This window comes from Pristis pectinata, chromosome 4 (genome assembly GCF_009764475.1).
Source record: "Pristis pectinata isolate sPriPec2 chromosome 4, sPriPec2.1.pri, whole genome shotgun sequence".
Taxonomy (NCBI): Eukaryota; Metazoa; Chordata; class Chondrichthyes; order Rhinopristiformes; family Pristidae; genus Pristis; species Pristis pectinata.
The window spans coordinates 14,889,945-14,905,922 of NC_067408.1; the positions used below are offsets into that span (position 1 = coordinate 14,889,945).

Sequence of the window (15,978 nt, forward strand, 5' to 3'; positions counted from 1 at the left end):
TGTAAACTGAAGCCCATATTTCTTAATACTTGTATCAAGTATTGATCATTGCTTTATTAATGGTAGATATCCGGAAACAATAAAGATCTTTCTTTCTAACAAAGTATCTCAGTCCTGAAATGTAAAGACTGTTTCTCTCTTCACAGATGCTGCCTGTCCTGCTGAGTGTTTCCTGCATTTTCTAGTTTTGTTTAAGCTCTGAGAACAAATTATTATGATTGCTCTTTCAGCCATAGAGGATAGCAATTATTTAAAAGGAAGACAATTTGGGGAAAAGGTTAGGGTGAATTCGATCAACAATGAATAAAATTGAACAATTATTTCACCACCTTCACTGCCTGACAGTGAACTGACAGAACATATTTATTGTAAAATACGTCCAGTCAATGGGATGGAAATCAGGCACATTCCAGAATTGGTTGAATTCTACTCAGTGCAGATAGTGAAGGTAAAAATTACACCCATTATTTTGGTGGCATATAATTAAATTTCTAAACATCAGCAGTCATCACCTGAATGTACTTTGCCAAAGAGGTACCTGTAATGTAGCAGGTGGCTTGTCTGTTGGATTCTGTAATATCGGCATCTGTCATACTGAGGACAACAACCACTTCACCAGGCTTGCTATCTTCACTGAGTGAACCCTTGTAGATGTTCTTTGTGAATTGTGGGGGATTGTCATTTTCATCACTGACCTCAACTTCTACGATGGCAGTTGAGGACAGTTGCACTCTTCCGCCATGATCAAATGCCACCACTGCAAACTTGTACCTGCTCTTTGTTTCACAGTCCAGTTCCTTCAGTGTAGTAAGCCATCCGCTCACACCGTCAATGGCAAAAACATCCGCAACATCATCAAATTCACTGGAAAGGCTATAGGTCACGTGTCCATTGGTTCCTGTATCCTGGTCATTGGCAGTCACTTGTATGACCGTGGTTCCTGCTGGCATGTTTTCTGGGATGAAAGCTTTGTACGGATTTGCCTCAAAAATGGGTTGATTATCATTGACATCCTTCACCTGGATATTAATGGACACAGAAGAAGCAACCTCAATATCCCCATGGAAACACTGGGCAATTACATCAATCTGGTACCACTTTGTTTTTTCATGGTCAATATTCTTGCCAATTTTCAAGGTTCCAGTGTCCTTATCAAGTGTAAACACTCCATCCTTGTTACTTTCATCTGTATTTCCCTTCACCAGACTATAAATAACTGGTTGGTCAGACTCTGCCTTGATTAGACCAATTTCTGACCCAGCTGGGAGATCTTCTGAAGCTGAGAAGGAGTACAGTGGTTCCGAGAATCGTGGGATTGACAGTTCAGGTGGGATAACTTTGACAATAACGGGAACACAGGAGTCCTGCTGTGGAGAACCCCCATCCTGTGCCTTCACGTAGTAAGTGAATGAATTGTTCTCCAATCCAACCAAGCTCTCCTTGATTGTGATAAATCCAGTGAGAGGATTGATCTCCAGTATATCCTCGATCTTGTCATCATTGGAGGCAACAGAGTAGGTGACATCTGCATTCATTCCTTCATCAGCATCAACAGCCACAATCTGGACTATAGGGGCTCCCTTAAGAGTGCTGGCAGGGATGTGAACTTTGTATTCAGCAGCCTGGAACTGAGGAGCATTGTCATTTTCATCAGTCAATATAATATTCACAGTACAGAAGTCCACCTTGCCACCTCCATCTTTTGCCATTACTTTAATGGCAATGAGCTTTTCTGTTGAATTCTCACGATCCAATTTCTGTGAGGTTAAAATATGACCACTGTTATCTATGCTAAATTTCTCTCTTGCTAACTTATTTATAATTGTATAGTCGATGTTGCCATATGGACCAGAGTCTGGATCTACAGCTAGGAGTTGAATCACGTGTGTTCCCACCTCTGCATTTTCAGCAAGTTCAACCTCGTAGATGTTTTGATCAAACATGGGCTTGTATTTATTTGTCTTGGAAGTTCTAATTTGGACTGGAATAGATCGCCTGAAAACCCGGTCAGAAACAGACACATTCAAGTGGTAATGGTCTTCTAATATTTTCTTGCATGAATTAGACACAGAAATGATGCCCGATTTTGTCCCAATTGTAAAGTGTCTCTGTTCATTCCCTTCCAAGATGATATACTCAAGATTATTGATGTCCATGCTGTCTGAATCTCTTGCCTGTACCCGTATAACAAAATGGCCACAAGTAGCCACTTCACTTATAGTCGTCTCATACTGGTTCTGTTGAAATATAGGCGGATTATCATTAAAATCTGAAATGTTTACATTCAGAAGGACATCACTGCTTAATGGAGGAATACCATTATCCATTGCCCTAACTGTAAGAGTGTAATGCTGGATCTGTTCATAGTCAAGTTTACGTGTTGTTGTTACAAGACCATTAGAGGTGTCAATATGGAAGTATTCTGAGCCATTGGTAACAGCTGCAAACTGGTAGCTAATAACTTGATTTCTTCCAGAATCAGCATCAGTGGCACTCACTCTCACCACAGAAGTACCAATGGCCGAGGCCTCTGATATTGTTGCACTGTAGACTGTTTTTGTAAACACAGGAGGGTTGTCATTGACATCTTCAACTTCAATCTCAATGAGAGCCTCTGCATGAGATCCAGTTACTGAATCTGTGGCTCTCACTGTCAGCACGTGCTTTGTCTGGCTTTCATAATCTAAGGAATCAATTACACTCAGTACTCCAGCCTTGAACTCAATAGCGAATAAGTGCAATGCACTCTCAGTTACAATGTTGTAGATCACACGGAATCCTGAAGGGTTGTAGGCATGCACATGAAAAACTGGAGTGTGGGGAGAAATATTTTCAGGTACATTGACCTTGTAGTAGGCTTTCTCAAACATAGGGGTGATTTTATCTCTTACAGTAACAACCACTTCAGCCTGTGCATAAAGTGGAGGATCCCCTCTATCTTGAGCTATAACATTCAATATATACTTATCTGCAGCTTCGGAGTCAAGGTGCTCACTGAGTGAAATATCTCCAAGATAGGGATCAATCCAGAAGTACCTATGGTGATCCAGAAGGTTGTAATGGATGACTGCATTGTCTCCAGTATCTTTATCAACAGCAGTGACTTGGAATATAACATCACCTGGTTCTGCATCATCTTGGACAGTAGTTAGATAAGGCAAGTGGACAAATTCTGGTGCATTGTCATTCATATCCTCCACAAAGACTTTAACCAAGGTATGGGCAACCCTGGGAGGGTCACGCATATCACGGGCCTCAACAACAAACTCATATTCTTCCTGTTCCTCGCGGTCACACACCACTCCAGTTGTTTGAAAAGCACCTGATGTGTAGATTATCCTGAACTTTTCATCTGGATTTAATATGTAATAAAAGATGGGTTCATTCAACTGATTGCCAGAGGCTTTCACAACACCTAAGGTTTCAGCCAGAGTCGTGTTTTCTAACATTGAGAATGAATATAAGCTCTGAGCAAATGTTAGGCCACTTTCCTGTATATTGGATACTTTTATCTTTACCACAGTGGTGCTTTTATATGTACCATCAGATGCTCTAACTGTCAATTCAAAATGGCCCTTGAGACTGGCCGTGTCCTTGACAGAAATTAAACCAGTCAGCGAATCGATAGTGAATGCCTCCTCATTATTCCCATCCACTATACTGTACATAATCTTTGAGAAGCCATTAGAGTCTGCATCTGCTGCTTTAACAGTGAGAACAGCGGTTCCGTTGTGAGCAGGAGTCAGCAAAGTGGATTCATACAAGTCTTTCTCAAACCTTGGCGGGCAGTCATTAATATCCGTTACCATGATAGTGATACGTGCTACTTCCTTTGCAAATAGACTTGGATGCCCACGATCATGTACCTGCACTGTGAGATGAAAGATAGAGTTCACTTCATGGTCAATGACAGCAGCTGTGCTAAGTGTTCCCATATTGGGATCAATAGTGAAGTACTTCAATATATCAGGTTCCATGATCTGATACACCACCATACCATTGATATCTTTGTCTCGATCGGTGACTTGGATTATGAGAGGTGCATTTCTGTCATCCAACACAAGGCTATTTACTGGAGAATTCTCAATGATTCTACCAATGTATTGAGACTGAACAAAGACAGGAGCATTGTCGTTTTCATCCAAAATGTCTATTAATACCAGGGTGTTGCTGTACCGTCCAGCCATATTGGTACCCTGAATCCTTAGTTTATAAGCTGAAATTTTTTCAAAATCCAGCTTCTTATGAACTGAAATTACACCCGAAAATGAGTTGATATGAAATGTGCCATCTATGTTTCCATCCTTAATTTCGTAAGTGACTGCTGATTGGCTGGTTGCAGATACCATAACAACTGATGATCCAATGTCAGTTGCTTCACTGATTTCTGCAAAATACTCCTTCATCAGAAACTTTGGAGGTGAATTATCAGAAACAATGATGGTAATATCAACACTGACAAGTGTACTGAGTTGAGGATAGCCTTGATCCTTGGCTTTCACTGTCAAGCTGTAGGATCCTTTAACAGTTTGGTCCAGCTTCTTAGCCACAGTTATCTTGCCTGAAGCAGGATCAATATCAAACACATTGCCACTGTTGCCTGAAAAACATTTGGAAGGAACATTATTTTTTTTTACATGAACGGTAAATATGAGGATTTGCAGCTTAAGATATGAGATCTTTTGGGACTCTTTGAATTATCACCTGAAGTTTTAGGCAGTCTACTTCTAAATATCCACAGTTGTATAAACCTGTATATAAACTCATATACACTGTCGCTTCCATATATTTTGCTTGGTGTGTCTAACAATAAAGTTCCAAGGAAAAAAATTTTATGACCCAAAGTTTTACTGCCATGCACACAAACACTTGACAATTGACAACACACCTTCAACATCTCTTTCAGTCATAACTATGTAAAAAAAGGTAAAATGAATACTCCAAGATGCTATACACTGCTGAAAGGGAAATTATAGTGGAACATTCTATCTTGTCTTACACATAGTGCAGGGTCATTTGGGCCATTTGTTCACTTCTAGGTAGAGTGACAATTAAGGAATCAGTGAACCCCTAAAAGTGCAGAGCAAGGTCATGAGACCTATGGCTAGTTTGAGAGAATTGAAGAAAGAACATAGAGAACTGGGGAGAATTTTGCCTTTGTTCACCAGCTCAAGGTGCACAAATATCAGTATTCACTTGTGCACATTCAGCTCCATTGAAGTCAGCAGCACAGAGTGTGCGAAAGTCAGCACAACGCTGGCCAATATTCTCCCATGAGTAGCAGATGCATTTGATGCTAGTGACCAGGGAAAAAATTCCACCCATCCCCATTAAATTGTAAAGTAGAAGGTGGCATCATGGATTCAAGCCTGTGAACAGCAAGTTTAGGTATGACGTCCTTTGTTATACAGAATCAAGTCTTGGCATGATAGTACCTGGAAGAAACCCCCTGAAATTAGATAGCAGTTTTATTGCTGTAATGAAGGGAATGTAAATCTTTGTGGGCTAAAGCGTAAAAACATGTTAATTTTTTTAAAAATCCATGTGTAGCTATCCATGTTTAACAATTGCATGCAAGAAATGAGTGTCCAAGTTATCTTTAAGATATCTTGTTACCTGATTGAATGGAATACATGACTTCTGCATTCATTCCTGTGTCCTTGTCCAAAGCGGTTACTTGCAGAACTTCAGATCCAAATGGTGCATTTTCTATTATACTGCCTTGGTAAGCAGGGCTGGTAAACCTGGGTGGATGGTCATTGGAATCCTCCACATTAATATTGACTCGAACAAAGTTCCGCTTAACTGGAACTTCCTGGTCTCGCACCTGTCAAATACACACAAAAATATTATACCTGGAAAGATTTTCATTTCATTGACAATTTGGATTTTATCAAAAAAAAATTCATATATTCCTGAGCAAAATGAAACAGGTTAAGTCTGTTCTTCCAGTTCTTCCTTGTTTTATCACACCTCCTAAATAGGCATCAATGTATGCCCCATACCACTAACAATGCCCCATGGTGTAGCTTCACCAGATTGGAACCTTAGTTTATGGCATGCCTGGTGCCTCTTCTGGCAAATTCTCTTACCATTGTCATTGAACCAGGACTGTATCAAAGACTTGATAGAGGCAATAGAGTGGTCGTTATGTCATACCATGAGATTACAGTATTTGAGCTGTTATATCCATCTAAATCTCTCAAATCTACAAAGCTGGTAGTTCCACACAATGAGATGTAGGTTGCAACACTCAGCAATTCTGGCAGCATCTGTGGCCTGCTGAGTGTTTCCACTATTTTCTGTTTTTATTTCAGCATTTGCAGTTGCTTGATTTTCTTGATGAAGGCTGTCCTCAGTGCAAATATGAAACCTTACCTCCTCAAGAAATGTACGAGTGGTCTCTCCTACCAATACTACCAGACATTTTCATGAGCCTATGTAGCCTGAGGTCATGTAAGTTTTCCCCTATGTTAGCTCACTCACTTGCCTTAAGCCCAGCATTGCAGTTTTACCCTTCATTCTTCAGTCAACTTGGCCAGTGGTGGTCCTACCAAGACACTCTTGGTGATGGATTGAAGTTGCCCGCTCACAGTCCATTCTGCACCCCTGCTATCATCAGTGTTTCTACCAAGTGGGTTACAACATTGAAGAATATTGCTATTGGTATTGGTTTATTATTGTCACTTGTACTGAGGTACAGTGAAAAACTTGTCTGCATACCATTCGTACAGATCAATTCATTACACATATTGATTCATCAGCTAAGATAAGATATAAAACCATGATCAACAGTGAATAAACATTGCAGTAGATTGCCCTTTCACATGGCTCCTAATTAATCTTGACATTGTTCTGTACTTGATACATTGAATGAAAGCATTAACTTATCAAACCTGATTTTACAGACTGCAATTAATCTCTCTACAGTCATCATTTACAAATCACATTCTTCTGAAAGTGAAACACAGTCAATTTTATGATATTGGCAAAATATCCAAGAACACTATTGGAAGGCTGCCATTGTGTCCATCAAAGCCACTACTTACAGACAGAATCATTTACTGGGGTGAACAACAAACAAACTCAAGAAAATATATTAACCCTTAGAGTCAAGTCATTGTCTTTATGGTGGAACGTTATTGACACAGATCCAATGCCATTCCGCTTACCTCAGTTTGAAATGTTTCTATTACTTCATTGGTAAACAAAATGGAACCAATATTCTATGAATGATTTAACTTTTTTTAAAGACTATTCAAATGTCACTTGCTTAAACTTCTAATCAATGGATCTGATTACATTTCCGTTAAAGTTAATAATCCGTGCACCTGGTGACTTCTCATTTTCTTTCTTCTAATTTCTATTTAATAGGATTAGTGACAAAACCAAAACAAGAATAATCTGACCCTCAAAATGTTATTTATGATTTTTATGCAACAAACAGTCACTCAGCAGGTCAAGCAGCACATATGAGGGGAAAAGAATTGTCGACATTTTGGGTCGAAACCCTGCATCAGGACTGATTTTCATCTTTGTTTTCAAAACCAGCTGCAATATTTCTCTCTATCTCAGTGAAATCCAGCCAACAGTTCTTTGGGATATCTGTCCATTGTGAAAACTGGCCTCCTGATCATTCTTGAAAATTATTGCTCAATTATTGGCACCAGGAATTCCTTCCCTAAACTCTACTTCTCTGCCTCTTTCTTATGCTCTTTAAAACTAACTCCTTTGGCCAAGTATTTGATCAACAGCAACAATGACAACTTGCATTTATATCCTACCCTAATCCCTCTTTATACGGCTGAGTCAGATTTTGTTTAATAGCACACCTGGGAAGCCTGTTCAGGTGCTTCATTATATTAATGTCACAATGAAAATGCAAGTGGTTGCTGTTGTTGAATACCAGACCCACATTTGAAACAAACAGAGAAGCAAATGCCACCTCAGTTCCCTCGCTGAGCCTTGGCTACCATTCTGCAGAGAATGAATAATGGGAAACAGCAGCATAATTAATTCAAATCCAGATCCATCCTATCACTCTCCCTCTGCTGTTACAACAGCATGTCTCTATGTCGAACAACACTTGGAAGAAGCACACAAAATAACAAGGACACAGGATGAATAACAAGGGCACAGGCACAGATTGGTGGAATTCAATCTTCATTACTAAGGGTGGCTCAATAGGACCATCGATGTCTGAGCTGGCTGAAACTTGCGACACTTGTAAAGAATGTCAGTCATCATGACGTTATGTTGGCTACGTCAATGTGCTTTCTTACAAAGTTGCATGTCAACAACCTGCCGAGCTTTTCTAAGAGGCCAAACTCTGTTAATCAATGAATAATATGATGGAAAAGCAAAATAAAACTGCAGATGCTGGAAATCTAGAATAAAAATAGAAAATGCTAGAATTACTCAGCAGATCAGACAGCAACTGTGGACACAGAAACAAAAAAGACATTTCAGGTCAATGACGTTTCAGCAATATTGTGAACATCGTTTGAATAAGCTAAACCAAGACCCCATTTGTTTTCACGCATGGGTGTAAAAGATTCAACAGCATGTTTTACGAGAGCTCACCTCAGTGTCCTGGCCAACATTAATGCCTTAACCAACACTTGGAACAAATTATTTGATTATAACCACATTGCTCTTCATGCTGTGAGATGGTTTACGATGTCCTGAGGCCATGAAAAGTGTTGTATTAATGCATATTCATCCTTTCTAATTGAAAGCCACTTACAGAAGAGGATAAGTTTATCTTTGGTCAAAAGTACCAACCAACTATTGTCATGAAGTGTCCCTATTCAGCTGTGCTGAAGCCAAAGGAATTGAATACGTGGAAAGGAAGGGCGTATGGTGGACAATACTCTTACATGAGTTTAACACTAGCAACTATAGGCAATTTTCTCCTTTTTCACTGCTTTGTTAATGAACCAGATCTTTCCTGTGACATTTTAATCTATCCGTCTACTATCATATTTCCTGCCCAATACTTTACTAATTAGACATATGATTTAAAATCTCATCGTTGGCCATTAATCTGCCCAATTTCTGAACAACTTGATTTAAAAATCCGACTTCTTGAAATTGTTTTTGCTTCTTCATCTGAAATTTGTCATTCCATTAATAAAATGGATACTGTTGGTTGATTAGAACTGTTACAATGTCTTTTTGTCCGTGCTTATTGTCACTTAACCAGCTAACAATTCAACTTAAAAATATCATCTTAGATACTTTCAGCTGTTACTTTTCCTTAACCTCAGATACATTTCAGATGTCTATAAAATGTAGATCTGTCACCTACCCGTGTGTTATATTTAACAAAAGGGAGATAACTATTGCAAAATCAAGGTGAGATATTTTCAAAACAGGATCTTGATGCCGAAAAATGTTAAATGTTTGAGTCAGAAATGGAAATACCATATTCTATTTGAACAGATTTCCAGTTCAAACTCCTGAACAGTAGCCACAAAGAAAATATCATTCCATTGTTCCATTGTATTAAAGCCTACATCTTGGTTAAAATGGATGGTTTGATGTGCTAGGACATTGCATCATAGCACCTATGATAGAAAGTGAAATAGTTTGTCAGTTTGAAGATAGGGCGTGGTGAACACAGAATGGTTTACAACCAGGAAATCCGGCAAAGTAGGCTACAGAAATATTGTAGTTATGACCTTGAATCGAGATCGGGTTACCAGTGGTGCGGAAACTAATGTAATTTATCATTTTGTTCAATGACAGCAACCATATGGTGGATGGCACAGGTTTGGCTCAGCTCAGGGTTTTCCCATATGTTGCCAGGAATAATGAAAATTATTTCCAGTTCAAAAATATAATCCTCAGCCTCCGCAGAATCAGACTGTGAACCTTTCAATGGCACTGATGTGGAATCAAGTTGAATTGAAATTGCAATTCCCCAAGTAATTTATCTCAAACTGCAAATGGCAATGCAGTCCCTGAATACTAGTAGAAGAAATGAAGTCCAATGGAAATCACTGTCTGGTATAATCTCAGGCTTTCTGCAATTGCTATGGGTAGGTTATGGGTAAGCCTAGTAATTTCTAAGGCAAGGACATGCTCGACACAGCTTTGTGGGCCGAAGGGCCTGAATTGTGCTGTAGGTTTTCTAATCACAGTTGTCTGAAGCAAAAAACAATGTGCTGGAGGAACTCAGTGGGTCGAGCAGCATCTGTGGGGGGAAATCAATTACTGACATTTCGAATCAAACCTCTACATCAGGATCCTGATGCAGGGTTTCAGTCTGAAATGTTGACAATTCCTTTCCACTTGCAGATGCTGCTCAACCCACTGAGTTCCTGCAGCAGATTGTTGCTCCAGATTCCAGCATCTGCAGTCTCTTGTGTGTCCACAGTTGCCTGAACCTCATTTTACCTCCGCCCTATGTGCTATAATTCTTTCCAATCCAGCCTTCAATGCTTAATTAGCTTCCACATAAAATGGGTTTGGAGGGATCAGTCCAGTTCCCAGAAGAAATAAGAATCCAGCATACATCTGTACAGATTGTTACTTAGACCAGAGGTGGGCTGGCAGTGGAGGATAGAGAAATGTGTTGGTGGAGCAATATGCATTTGCTGCTCTGATGTAGACTATTGGGAGATGGAAGAAAGAAGAAATGTTAACTCTGTTTCTCACTCTACAGGTACTGACTGACCTGCTGAGAATACCCAGCATTTCCTGCCTTTATTTGTGGTTGATTGAAGGAGTTGCATTTACCTGACTATGGTAGACTTTATGAGGGCATATTTGTTGCCAATAATAAAGAACTTCCAAAGCTCTTTTTCACATTCATGAAAATTTGGTGAAAGCACCATTTATGCATCCAAATAGGCTTCCACCAAATTTCTGATGATGAAGTAGCGAGAGACCCAGGAAAGTTGCTGCATAAAATCTACCCTACCCAAAACATCCAAATGGATAAGAAGACTTTCTATACAGTCCACTGAAATTGTCAGGCTACCTAGTGCTTGATGGTAATATATTTCACCTACCATAATAGTAAGAGTGTGCAGCTGGATTGCTTCATAATCTAGTTCATCAGCAGTCAGTAGCACTCCACTGGCAGGGTCCAGGTAAAACAGCTTTAGGGTCTCAGCATCAACACTGCTCTGGATGGTATAAATCAGCTTGTTACTTCCATCCGTGTCTTGGGCACTGATCTGCAGAATTTCAGTCATGCGAGGTGTGTCTTCAGGAATCCATACGTCATATTTACTCTCTAAAAATTGTGGCCGGTGTTCGTTGATGTCAATCACCTTGACATACGCCTAATATATAAAAACAAAGAAATGACAAAGTGCTGATCTGAGTGTTGTTACTGAATGGTGCAAAAACAGGGGACCAAATTTTTCCCTTGGATTCAGACATAAACTGAATGGGCAAGCATGAGAAATAAGTCTGTTGACTTCTTGTGCCCATGACCCCAATCCTCTTCATAGCTTAACTCTTGGAATCAAAGCATCACTGAAATCTATGCTGCATTCTCTCTAATGCTCCTATATTTTTCCTGAAGTGTGGTGCCCAGAGCTGGTCACAGCATTCTAAGCCTGGTCTGATTTCTACCCCTTTTTATTCTGGTATCCTGGAAATTAAGACCAACAATCAATGAAACTTTTCAATCATTTTCTGTATATTGCCCATGACAGAATGATCCCTGAAATTGAGATGTTATGTCTTTTTGTTTCTCCACTGCCAGTATTTTTTCATCATTAAGAAAGCACTCCATTTTTCATTTTTTTGGTTTAAAGTAGATGACCTCATATGAGCTTTCTTTGAAATTTGTTCCCCACAATTTTGTCCATTCGATAATTCTTTTAATAGCTTTCAGAATGTTAACAGTTTTATTGCTCCGCTGCTTACAATACCACTACTTTTGTATCTTCAACAAATCTGGATAAATAATAACACAAGAACATAAGGAGTAGGTGCAAGAGTCGGCCAAATGACATTTCAGACCTGCCCTGCTATTCCATAAGGTCACGACTGATCTAATCTTGGTCACAGTTCCACTTTTTTCTCTGTTTTCCTTAACCTTTGATTCCTCTATAGACCAAAATGTCAACCACAGCATTCCAAACATTCATGTCTTCCTAAGAAAAGCTATTTCTTGTCATTTCCACCTTAAATGAGGAAGCTCTTATTCCAAAACCATGCCTTCCAGTTTTAGGTTCCCCCTTGAGAGGATGTAGCCTATCATTATCAACTCTGTCAAGTCCCATCAGAATCTGATGCATTTAAATAAGCTCATCACTCATTTCTCTAAATTCCAGTGAGCCGAGGCCTAATTTCCTCAGTCTTACCTTGTAAAACAACCCTTTTTTCTCAGGAATGAGTCAAGTGAACCTTCTTTGAAATACCCCCAGTGTAACTATATCCCTCCTTAAATAAGGAGATTAAATCAAGTCTCATTGTAGCCAGATTTCCCACTTTTGTACTCCATATATGGCTTTCTATTCCACTATCAACATCATTAATAAATACAACAAATAGTTGTGGCCACAACACTAATCCTTGCATGAAAGCTCTAGTCATATCCTGTCACCTTTAGCAAAAAGTTTTTTTGAGGAACTTTACAAATACTATCTGGAAGCCCAAATAAATAACATCCATTCCTGCGTCTACTGCATTAGCCTCCTCTGCAAAAGATTTATTTTATCAAATTTACCCACAGAAATAGTATTCAGTCTATTGCTTTGTTTGCACTTAAATAGATTTCATATATTAGAGTGCTTGTAATTGTATAAAATGGAACAATTAAGTCAGCTCCTGGTTTTCTGACCTTGTGCAATCTGATCTCTATCCAAGGACAGCACCTCCAAATTTACAAACACCCTCTCAGCAATGAACTGCTCATTCATCTCAGGACAGGCTTGATAACCCAACTCTCTACAGTGATCCATAAGCAGGGACAGGCCAAGTTAAATGCCCTCCATTGTGACAGCAAAGCTCCACAAACGTGTTCCAGATCCCAAAAAGCTAACACTGCAACTCTCTGCATTACGGAGCAAGCACCTTCTGCTGGTTGTGTCACAGAATGTTTCAGCACATGCCCTTCACAAAGCCCTGAATGAATTATGAAATAAATAGTGCACTCTGCCAACATTTTTTACTCTTATAGAACATAGAACAGCACAGCACAGGAACAGGCCCTTCAGCCCATGATGTTGTGTCAAATTAATTAAACTAGTAATTAAAAGCCTAACTAAACTAGTCCCTTCTGCCTACACATGGTCCATATCCCTCTGTTCTCTGCATATTCATGTGCCTATCTAAGAGCCTCTTAAATGCATCTATTGTATTTGCCTCTGCTTCCACCCGGCAGTGCATTCCAGGCATCAACCACTCTCTGTGAACTTAGCCCTCTCACCTTAAATGCATGCCCTCTGGTATTAGACATTTCGACCCTGGGAAAAAGCTACCAGCTGTTTATCTATGCTTCTCATTATTTTATAAATTTCTATCATGTTTCCCCTCAGCCTCCGCCACTCCAGAGGAAACAACCCAAGTTTGTCCAACCTCTTCTTCTGGCACATGCCCTCTAATCCAGGCAGCTTCCTGGTAAACCTCTTCTGCACCCTCTCCAAAGCCTCCACATCCCTTCTGTAATGGGAAGGCCAGAAATGAACGCAATGCTCCAGATGTGGCCTAACCAAAGTTTTATAAAACTGCAGCATAACTTCCTGACTCTTGAACTCAGTGCCTTGACCAATAAAGGCAATCATGCCATACGCCTTCTTTGCCACCCTATCAACCTGTGCAGCTATTTTCAGGGAGCTATGGACTTGAACCCCAAGATCCCTCAATGGTGTTAAGGATCCTGCCATTAACTATATACCACCCTTTACATTTGATTTCCTAAAGTGCAACACCTCACACTGGGCTGGATTAAACTCTATTGAACTTATACCTGAGTTGTGACGGAATCTGTTCCATTGGTCATTTGCACTGTCAAGTTGTAACTCGATGTCTGGCTGGCATTTAATGGTTTGGCAATGGTGATGGTGCCGCTATTCTTCTCGATTTCAAACTCCTCCTCATCATCCCCACCTGTTAGAGAGTAAGAAGAGATGAGTGGACCAGCCTGAAAGACATTTCAGATTCAAGGTGAGCTCAAGAAACCTTTCACAATGATACACTTAATTCATATCAAAAGTCGAACTAACCTTGGAACATAAATTGCACAAGAGAAAGCAACTGTGCTAATTGGGCATGTACTTGCCAAATAACACTGGAGTGCACTCTATGTAACCAGGTGAAGTAGTAAGACGAGGCATAAAAGTCTCACCACAAAGAAAAAGAACAGATGAAAGCATGTGGCTGTCTTTAACTGTCCTTCTCCCTACTCAGGGATCTACAGAGATACTATCGTCAGACAGGCCAATCCGGCAGCAGGTTCTTTTAAATTAATTTTTGGGGTGTGGATGCCACGTGCAAGCCAGCATTTATTGCTCATCCTTAACTGATCTTGAGAAAGTGGTGATGAGTGCCCTTCTTGGACTGCTCCAGCCCTTTGGGTGAAGTAACTCCCACAAAGCTGCCGGCAAGGGAATTCCAGAATTTAGATTCAGTAGCAACTGGAATATATATAATGGAATGACAATGTATTTAAAGGTCAGGATGGCGTGGGACTTGGAGGGGAATGTGCTGGTGGCAGTGTTCCCTTGCATGTGTTGCTCTTGTCCTTCTTGATGGTGGATGCCATGTGTTTGGGGAATGTTGTCAGAGTATCCTAATTAATCGCGAGAGTGCATTTTGCAGCCATGGTGTGTTGCTATTGGAAGGAATCAATGTTTAGGGTGTCAGTGCCAATGAAGTAGGATGCTTTATCCTGGCTGGTGTCAAACTCCTTGGATGTCATTGGAGCTGTCACCTTCACATCTCATGAATTTACCTGGTAGATGGTGGAAAGGCTTTGGGATGTCAGGAGATAAGTCACTCACCTCAGGATATCCAGCCTCTAATCTGCTCTTGCAGGCACAGTAGTTTTGGTGGCTGCTCCAGTTGAGTTTCAAGTCAATGATAACCTCCAGAGTGATGATGGTGGGGGACTCTGTGATGGTAATGCCACTGAATGTCAAGTTTGGGCTTTCTTTTGTTGCAGATGGCCATTGCTTGGCATTTGTTTAGCATGAATGTTACTTGCCTCTCATTAGCCTATGTCTGAATGTAACCAAGGTTTTGCTGCATATGTGCATGGACTTCTTTTGCTGAGGATTTTCTAATGAAACTGAACATTGTGCAAACATCAGCAAGCATTTCCACTTTTGATAAGATATCTTTATTAATCACATGCAGATCGAAACACACAGTGAAATACATCTTTTGCGTAGAATGTATAGGGGGCAGCCCGCAAGTGTCGCCACATTTCCAGCGCCAATGTAGCATGCCCACAACTTCCTAACCTGGACATCTTTGGAATATGGAAGGAAACCAGAGCACCCGGAGGAAACCCATCCAGATAAGGGGAGAATGTACAAACTCCTTACAGACAGCGGCCAGAATTGAACCTGGGTCACTGGCGCTATATGAGTGTTACGCTAACTGCTATGCTACCGTGCCTTTTACTGTGCATGTTAGCATTACCAATGTTATCTTCCATCACTCTGCTGAAGGTGAAGAGTAGAGTGATTGGATGACAATTAGTTGGATTAAACTGTCCTGCCTAATTAATTTTGACCTTCTGATGGAAGGAAGGTAATTAATTGACTAAATGGCTGAGGATTATTGTGTCCCGAGGACCTCCTGCATTGATGCCCTGGTGTTGAAATTATTGACCTCAACAACCACAACTCTCCTTTGTGTAAGGTATGATTCCAGCTATTGGAGTGTTTTCACTCTTATGCCCAAGTACTTCAATTTTACCAGGGCTCCATGATACCAAATTTGGTCAAATGCTGCCCCAACGTCACCTCAACATTTTAGCCCTTTGGCTCATGAGTGAACCAAAGATGT

The 15,978-nt window shown here is 40.2% G+C and overlaps 1 protein-coding gene across 1 annotated transcript in view; it reads right to left on the minus strand.

Moving 5' to 3' along the window:
- Window positions 1-15,978, minus strand: part of LOC127569976 (protocadherin Fat 1-like) — a 149,359-nt gene that overhangs the window by 36,298 nt on the left and 97,083 nt on the right. Inside the window, exons 7-10 of the mRNA XM_052015107.1 lie at window positions 13,934-14,073; window positions 11,019-11,294; window positions 5,617-5,827; window positions 539-4,600 (exon numbers count right to left, since the gene is read on the minus strand). Of these exons, the coding sequence (XP_051871067.1) occupies window positions 539-4,600; window positions 5,617-5,827; window positions 11,019-11,294; window positions 13,934-14,073 (4,689 nt within the window). The remainder of the gene's footprint in view (window positions 1-538; window positions 4,601-5,616; window positions 5,828-11,018; window positions 11,295-13,933; window positions 14,074-15,978) is intronic.